This window comes from Sinocyclocheilus anshuiensis, unplaced genomic scaffold, assembly GCF_001515605.1.
Source record: "Sinocyclocheilus anshuiensis isolate Anshui unplaced genomic scaffold, SAMN03320099.WGS_v1.1 scaffold1357, whole genome shotgun sequence".
In the NCBI taxonomy this organism is placed as follows: Eukaryota; Metazoa; Chordata; class Actinopteri; order Cypriniformes; family Cyprinidae; genus Sinocyclocheilus; species Sinocyclocheilus anshuiensis.
The window spans coordinates 271,962-281,728 of NW_015548270.1; the positions used below are offsets into that span (position 1 = coordinate 271,962).

At 35.9% G+C, this 9,767-nt stretch overlaps 1 protein-coding gene across 1 annotated transcript in view; it reads left to right on the plus strand.

Annotated features, from left to right (window-relative positions):
- LOC107655731 (SH3 domain-containing RING finger protein 3) overlaps positions 1 to 9,767 on the plus strand; it is a 135,492-nt gene that overhangs the window by 95,558 nt on the left and 30,167 nt on the right. Inside the window, exons 3-4 of the mRNA XM_016443302.1 lie at positions 2,642 to 2,737; positions 7,832 to 8,143. Of these exons, the coding sequence (XP_016298788.1) occupies positions 2,642 to 2,737; positions 7,832 to 8,143 (408 nt within the window). The remainder of the gene's footprint in view (positions 1 to 2,641; positions 2,738 to 7,831; positions 8,144 to 9,767) is intronic.

A 9,767-nucleotide genomic window follows, 5' to 3' on the forward strand; every position in this document is an offset into this window, starting at 1 on the left:
CGAACGAATCGTTTGAGAATCGCTGGAAAATTAGGTGATATTAAATGCATATTTTGAGAAAACTAAAGCGTTTTTTTACCATGCGTGATTGTAATCCTATTGTAGGAGACTCCCAAAACAATATTAGGAACCGTAAAAATGGCATAATAGGGGCACTTTAAGAAAACTGTTTTTGGACAATCAGCTTTTTCAGTTAGAGCAGCAGAAAGATGGAATTTAATACCTGTTTATATTAGAGAGTGTACAACATTTAGTATTTTTAAAACTATGCTTAAGTATGGCTTAAGGAAAATCAAATATGTGATTGACTTGACTTTGTAATATAATGGAGTATGATGTGATATTGTATGTGTTGTATGTATTGTATTGTTTGTGACTTAATATTGTAATTTTGTAACAACATCCTGCCCAGGGACTCACCTATTTTACATTATTACAACACCTCTCTCCCCAGTCTGACATGAGCGGCTCGAATAGTTCCTGAATCAAATGAAAGCCCGCCTTCTGAAATGTGCTGTGATTGGTTAGCTGGGCCAGTGTGTGTTGTGATTGGTTAGCTGGGCCAGCGTTTACAGACTAACTAAAGTTGAAAAAGTGAAAAAGCATAACAGGACCCCTTTAATATTGTAATTTTGTAACAACATCCTGCTAAGGGACTGCAGATGCAAATTAGCTTTATAGCTAACTCTGGCACAACACTGTTGTTGTGCATTGTCCCTGTACAAATAAATGAAATAAACTAAAAAAAAAACTAAAGATTTCATATCACCCATACATAGTTTGGTCCCCATTGACTTTCAATGTATGGAAAAACAAATTATAATTTTTTTTTCAAAATCTCTTCTTTAATGTTCCGCAGAAGAAAGTCAGTCACGAGGGAGAGTGATATAAGAGAGTGAATAATGGCGGAATGTGTGTCTGGGTTCTGTGTCGCGCAGCTGCAGAGTTCAGACGTCTGAATGCATTACTGCCACAAGCTGCCTCTGTCCTCCAGACGCAGGAACCGGAAAGATGAGTCCCGAAAACACAGAGAAGAAAGTCCTTTCATAGAGGAAGAGAGAGATCTGCATGCTAAAACACTCATTAATAGACACTTGATTGAGTCTCGTTTGACTCACACTGAAGTGAAGCTTGATGTGAATCGATTCAGATGAGTTCTTTGTATAAGTCCAGCTGCTTCGGCTTCTGTATGATCACATTCATAGAGATACAGATATTAATGCACAGATGCTGTGTGATGGTCAGATAATCAGATTCAAGTTCAGAGTCACTGTAAGTTAGTCTGATTCAACTGAAGTTCAACTGTTACAGAACTGAATTGAATCAACACTGAATTGATCTGAATATACTCTATTAGCTTGTGTAGAGCTGCTGTGTTATTCTAATATCATTAAAATACTATTATAGATTAATTAATATTTTGAATCAGTTTTTATTTCTTTATTTTCCATTTTAATTTTAGTTTAAGTTTTAGTAATTTTGTGTTTTTATCATTTTTAGTAGTTTTTTTGTCTGTATAGTTTTTAATTTTAGTTATTTAGTACATCAATTTAAACGAAATTGTTTAAATTTGTCTAAAATTAAACTAAACTTAAACTAAAGAAATGTAATTTTTTTTGTTTCAGTTAACATTTATTTTATTTCAATAACAATTTGTAATGGCTTCAAATTTAGCTTATTTTAACTATAATAATTCTAGAGCTGCTTTACAGCTGAATTTGTTTCAAAATTGATGAATTTTGCGACATTAACACTGTTAATAAACTGAATTGATCTGAATAATTGACACTATTGTCTTCTGTCAAGCTGCTTTACAGATTAAATCACAGCTACCTTTTTAATTTTTTATTCCGAGATATAAAACTCAGAATTCAGAGAAAAAATTCAGAATTGTGATGTGCAAGTTATAAGAAATTTTATAAGTTATAAAAGTTTACAATTTGCAATTGTGAGGAAAATAAGTCATAATTGTGAGATGAACTTTTCTGTGGTGTAAACATGCTTCTATATGATACAGATACACTGTTTAGTTTTCTACACACACATAGTGAGATTATACTGCTAATATATGACCCTGGAGCACAAAACCAGTCATAAGGGTCAATTTTTTGAAAATGAGATTTATGCATCATCTGAAGGTTGAATAAATAAGCTTTCCATTGATGTATGGTTTGTTAGGATAGGACAATATTTGTAAATCTGGAATCTGAGGGTGCAAAAAAATCTAAATATTGAGAAAATCATCTTTAAAGTTGTCCAAATGAAGTTCTTAGCAATGCATATTACTAATCAAAAATTAAGTTTTGATATATTTACGGTAGGAAATTTACAAAATATCTTCACGGAACATGATCTTTACTTAATATCCTAATGATTTTTGGCATAAAATAAAAATCTATTATTTTGACCCATACAATGTATTGTTGGCTATTGCTACAAATATACCCCAGCGATTTAACACTGCTTTTGTGCTGCAGGGTCACAAATAAATCTGAATATTTAATATGCACTGGTTGATTTTTTTCTCATTCTGATATTCAAATGTGATTTACCTGTGTTTATTCTCTCGATGACTCTTCTCAATGCATTTCTACAGCGGCAGAATAAAACAGTGAAACTTCATGCATTTCCTCTCTCACAGGACGAGATTCTCACCGTCATACGAAGAGTGGACGATAACTGGGCAGAAGGCATTCTGGGAGATAAGATCGGGATTTTTCCTATCTTATACGTGGAGGTACGTGCACTTGAGTGTGTGTGTGTGTGTTAAAGGCGTTCCTTTAAATATAATGAAGCTGAAGAAAAGCACACTGGACTGCTGCATTATGCTGCTTTAGAGTTTCAAGGTTGAATCACTTACAGATAATTCATTATAAAATACAACAATGAGCCACTTGTGCGGGATTGAGACTCTGAGAAGCAGGTGTGTGTCGTCTCAGAAACCTGCAAGTGATGCATTATGGGTAATGTGTATTGATTTTAAGAGCATGATTGGACAGGAGAGATGTTCTGATGTCCTTTAGCAGGTCAGGGATATTTATCATGAATTAAACATTTGCTGTTTTGATAAATGCATTGTCTGTGTGGTGCACATTTAAAGAATAACAGTATGATGAGAAATGTCCTTAAAAAACAAATATTTTAAAATATTATTTTCACAGCGTTTAAAGGAATAGTTCACCAAAAAAATTAACATTTGATGAAAATGTGAATCTGAGATCAGGATGAGTTTGTTTCTTCATCAGGTTTGTAGAAATGTAGCATTGCATCAGTGTCTCAGCAATGGATGCTCTGCAGTGAATGGGTGCCGTCAGAATGAGAGTCCAAACAGCTGATAAAAACATCACAATAATCCACAAGTAATCCACAGCACTCCAGTCCATCAGTTAACATCTGGAGAAGACAAAAGCTGAAACTAATCCAGCATTAAGACGTTTTTAACTAAAATACATTGAGTCTATAATCCATAATAACGCTTCCTCCAGTGAAAAAGTGCATCTCCTGTTGTCTCTCACATCAAAATCCAGCCACATAATTGTTTAGAGCTGTTTAAACGCTGCTTGATCTGTGCAGATTTCTCTCCTGATTCACACCAGAACACTTTTTCACTGGAGGAAGAGTTATTGTGTAGTTAAAAACGTCTTGATGCTGGATTTGTTTCAGCTTTTGTCTTCTCCAGATGTTAACTGATGGACTGGAGTGCTGTGGATTACTTGTGGATTATTGTGATGTTTTTATCAGTTGTTTGGACTCTAATTCTGACGGCACCCATTCACTTGCAGTGAGACACTGATGCAATGCTACATTTCTACAAACCTGATGAAAAAACAAACTCATCCTGATCTTGGATGACCTGAGGATGAGCACATTTTTATCTTTGGGTGAGCTATTCCTTTAATCGTTCACTCTCTGATCATTAGCTGCTGCCGGTGCTTTATTTCTTCTGAACCTCATCAGCTGAACTTTGCTCATTTGGCTCATAATTCATGGATTTCTGTCAGATTGATTAGTGCAGGAGCTCGATCTCCTCTGCCTCCGCGATCACCGGATGAAAATGGGAAAATAAATGATGTTTATCATTTTTCTCCTCTTCACCTCATTTAAAATCTGTCCTCGTGGCTCACGCTGGGATGAGGCTCAATCACGCTCACGTTTTAATGATGTAAATGGTGTAATCGAGCTCCTTGGCTTGATCTGATCTGGTATCTCTCCATTGGTGTTTTATTGTGCAGTAAAGTGTGGCGTGGAGCACTGCAGGGAATGCTGGGATATGACTGGAGCTTGATCAATCAATCAAAAGAAAAAAAATAAAGAAAGAAAATGCATTAAGAATATGACGCTGAAAATAGGAAAAAATGTATTTTATAATTTATTATGATAATTTGTTTGTTAATGTGTCTATTTGTTTATCTTTGCAGTACAGTGATGAGAATGTTAACACTGCAATGCAAATTTTCCTAAAACCAGCTTCATTTTTTATTCAATTCTTTGGATGTTCTGCAGGTTTTGTGATGATAGCGTGTCTGTCTGCCGCAAACACTCATTTAAATGCCGAAGTGAACAAAGCAGGATCTGAGATTTCCGTGTTGAGATCACGGTGAAGAGAAAGATGCTCACAGTCACAGATGCGTTGCTTACAGCTTCATAAAATACACACAGACACGCACACACACACTTATACACACACTAACACTCAAACACACATTCACACTCACACGCACTCCCATACACACGTGCACTTATATACACACACACACTCACGCACTCATACTCACACACACTTATGCACACTCACACGTGCACTTATACACACTTATACACACACACACGCACACATACTCACACACACTTATACACTCATACGTGCACTTATACACACACACACACTTATGCACGCTCACGCACTCATACTCACACACACTCCCATACATGCACACTCACACACACTTATACACACACATGCACACTTACATGCACTTATACACACATTCGCACACTCACGCACTCATACTCACACACTTATACACACTCACACGTGCACTTATACACACACATGCACACTCACGTGCACTTATACACACACACACACACACACTCCCATACATACATACACACACTCACATGCGCACTTTTATACACACTCAAACACATGCACACTCACGTGCAATTATACAAACTCACACAGATGCGCACACATACTGTATATACACACACTCACTTGCACTTATACACTCACACTTATACACACACATGCACACTTACGTGCACATATACACACACACATACTCACATGCACTTGTACACACACACATGCATACTCATGCGCACTTATACACTCTCACACACTTATAACACACACGCACACTTATACACTCACATATACACACTCTCACACATACACACACACTTATACACACTCTCACATGCTCTTATACACACACACACACGTGCACTCATACACAGATTCACATGAAGTCTACATGTTAAAACAGACTTGACACAATAGCTGTTGATAGCGCAGGCTTTATTCCCTCAGATCGTGCTCGTGCGGCTCACGCTATGAGTTATTTCTATACGTGTCTGACAGCCTGTCATTATTCCGCTGCGCATTTGCCGCTTTGTGATTTTCTTTTTGTCGTCTTCCCATGCTGTAATTACACCGCAGTGATGGGCTCTATTATTAGCACAATTAGCAGCACCCTGCACGCGGCGAGGCGTCTGAACTCTCACTTCCCCGCGCAACTGAAGCCAGAGCTTGACCTATATTAACAACATTTCAAAGTTCACGGCTGTGCTAATGAGCTCCCGCGCGCCGGGATCCTAACGAACCGGTGAACGGGAGTAACGTGACCTGCCAGAAACAACAATCACGTAACTAATCACACGATCATTATGGTTATTTCCACAAATACACGTGTGATGTCAGTGCTTGTTATTTCCTGGTCTTTGTCTCAAACTGATTGTGATGTCAGATCCGTTGTAACGTGTCCGCACGCGCATTATGCATGCAATTAATTTGCTCTGACCACCTCATGTCAGAGTAATAATATTATGACCTCCAGAAGGCCTCGGTGTTCGTCCGCAGAGACCCGCGCCACGTCTGTGGGGTCCATCAATCAGCCTCATTTGCATGCTATTTGCATATTATTAGCATATTTATGAATGCAGGACTGTGAGTTGAAACAAAGGGCTCCAGTCACTTTTGATCTATTTGTTCGCTGCACACCGTCACGTCTGCTTTTGTTTGTGTTTCTATTCATCAAAACATCAGTTTAGTCAGTTTACATAAAAACATTTGCATACTGCTTTCATTATTATAGTAGGACAATCTGTCAAAATGATTTCTGTTGTTTTAAGGGAAGCAAAACATCACAGAATTCATCAAATCCAGTGATACCTACTGATGTCAGTTTCCCACCAAAATGATGTCACTTCCTGCCGGATGATGCCATTGGCTTTAGTTAGTCATAGTTTTGACATTGAGGACTCAGGGAAGAGCTGTAAATTCATTATCAATTAAAGCAATGTTATTAAGTTTGATTGGAGAAAATGAAGAAACAACTGTACACATGGAAACTCAAAGCTCTTCACTACAACCCGCCAAAATAAAAGTTTGCTTTAACTTGAAGAAATTGTAGCAGAAATATATTACTATTGTATTATATTATACATTACTTAAACTTACTTATATTACTTATATATTACTTAAAATCATGAATTCTGTAATAATATTACATAGTAATAATAATATTAATACAACTTTATTTTCTAAATAATATCACATTACTTTTCTTTCGTGTTTTAATTTTAACAGTAAATTAATAAATTACAATATGTTTTAATAAGTTGTTAAAGCTTTTTTAATTCAATTGATTAGACATGCCTTTTGATTATTAAAACAGAATTCAGATTTTTGGGAAAAATAAACTGGATTTTATAGGGTCCTAAAAAATTTAATTTTTTATTACACTTTTAATAAATTGTTGAGAAATGGTATATTTCAAGATTGCATTTAATTAGACATGCTTTTTGATGACTAAAATTGAATTGAACCATTAAAATGGAATCTAGAAAAATTTAAATGGAAAAAAAATGAATTTGGGGAAAAAAATGAATTTGGGAAAATATAACATGGAATATCTGAAACAGAATTTGGTTACAAATTTGGAAAATATGAAACAGAATTTGGGGGGGAAAATTAAACATAATTTGAGAAGAGATAAAACATAATGTAGAAAACTCTTTGTTTTTTTTTGTTTTGTTTTTTTTAAATGGAATTTGTGAAAAAATAAAACAATTTAAGAAAAAAAAGATGTGGTAAAAAATGTGTGTGTGTGAGTGTGTGTGTGTGTGTGTGTGTGTGTGTGTGTGTGTGTGTGTGTGTGTGTGTGTGAGTGTGTGTGTGTCTGCAGCAGGACTCGTGCGTTTCAGCTTCTCAGCAAGGCTGCATTTATTTGATCAAAAATACTGTAAGATTGTGAAATATTATTATAATTTCAAACAGCTGTTTTCTATGTGAATATCTGTTCAACTGTAATTTATCAATGTTGAAAACAGTAATATTTTTGTGGAAACGGTGATACATTTTATTTTTCAGGATTCACAGATGAACAGAAAGTTCAAAAGAACAACATTTATTTGAAATAGAAATCTTTTGTAACATTATAAATGTCTTTACTGTCACTTTTGATCAATTTAATGCAGCCTTGAAGTATTAATTTCTTTTGAGTGTATCACAGTTTCCGCAAAAATATTGGGCAGCACAACTGAGCAGAAGAGACTGATGTAAGTGTAAAATAATAACTGTGTGGATTCCTGTGTTTGTCCTCAGCTGAATGAAACGGCGAAGCAGCTGATGGAGATGGACAAACCGTCCGCGGCCCCGGGTCCGAGCGCAGAGTCTCCCGCCGCCGTCAGCTGTAACGGGAACGCCGTGCACAGATACGCCGAGGGGAAGAAGAACGCCAAGAAGCGGCACTCGTTCACGGCGCTCAGCGTGACGCAGCGCTCGGCGCAGGTGCTGGGAAGTAACCGGCACTCGATGGAGATCAGCGCACCTGTGCTCATCAGCTCCTCGGACCCCCGCGCCGCCGCTCGCATCACAGACTGCCCACACCTGTCCTCCAGCGCACCGGCCACACAGGTACAGACAAAGATCTTATGAAGACAATGAAGCAGACACTTACATTAGAGTACATTTTAAAATATTGATTAAATTGTTAGTGTTTTTTGCCTTCATTGTACTTGATTACTGATAATAAATTTGCATTCAATCATAAATCCAGAAAAATGTAACGAAAAATATTTCATAAATAATAAATTATAAAGTTCAGGTAATGAATTAATTTGCTTTTTGATTATTAGAAGTTAATTCAAACAGAATCCAGAAAAATTAAAACACAGAATTTAGGAAAAAATAAAACAGAATGTGGGAAAAAATCAAATGAATTTCATGGAGCCTTAAAAGATGCAAGTTTTGTCAAACATCATTGAATAAATTGTTGCTAAATTGAATAAAGTTTCACGATTGCAACTAATTAGGTATGTTAAACTGAACTAAAATTTTATTTAACCATTAAAATGGAATGTAGAACAATTAAAACACAAAAAACACAAATCCAGAACAATTAAAATGGAATCCAGAAAAATTTAAACAGAAAAAAGTTAATTAAAAAACAGAATTTGGGAAGAAGCTAAATTTATTTAATAGGGCCCTAAAAATGCAATTTTTGTTCAACTATTTTTAAATTGTTACATTTTATAAGTTTCATGGCTGTAATTACTTAGGTATGCTTTTTGAATTCTGAAATTTAATTTAAGAATTAAAACAGAATTCAGAAAAATTCAAACAGAATAATTTTTTTTTTATAATAATTAAATAATTAATAATTAAAATGGAAAAAAAAATGAATTCTGTCTGAACAATCTCAACTCTGTTTGTCTTTAGTTTTGAACTGCCGTCAGACTGATTCATTCATTCATTCATTCATTCGCTGCAGTGGTAAAGATGAGTCTGTATGTTATTTGGTTTGTTGTGTTTGTTATTACGGTTGTTTCTGTGTGTTGCTGTTCGACTCTTCACCCTCTCCTGCGTCTCTAATGTATCTGAACGGCTCCTGAGGGCCTGATGTCTCCAGTCAGATCCTGTTGTTGTGATTTTAAAATCTTTTAGTGGCCCATGAAAGATTGGACTAGTTTCACGAGTCGTCCTCGTCTGGTGACTATGAGTGTGTTCAGATGATTTGATAACAAGTTTGATTCATTTACGTGATTCAGTTTAAACTGTCCTTTTAAGTCAATCAAATCAAATGCATCTGCCTTGATTATTTGAACTTGAATTTTACTGTATTTTTCTTCATTTATGAAACATGTTGAATCTATTTGACGATCATGAATGATTGATTCAGATCACCTTGTCAGAGTAAATGCGGAGTTATGGCTATATATATATATATATTAGAGTTATAGGCCTCTTGACCTCTGACCTGGGCTCAGCTGGTTGGTTCCAGTAAGAGCGTTGAGCTCCATTAGTGTTCTGAGGTCAAAGGTCAACATGAGAACCCGTGAGGGTGAATCTCTGGAGTTTTGCCTGAGTGAAACAGACGGATCATGTGCATTTACAACTCCCATAATGCATCCTGTCCTCAGCTGCAGGAGCCCATTAGAGACACGCTCAGAACGATCAGTTCAGTTTAAAGGTGAAGTGTGTCACGTGATATTTGGAATGGAATGTATTATTTGTTTTGTTTATTCCATATATACATATA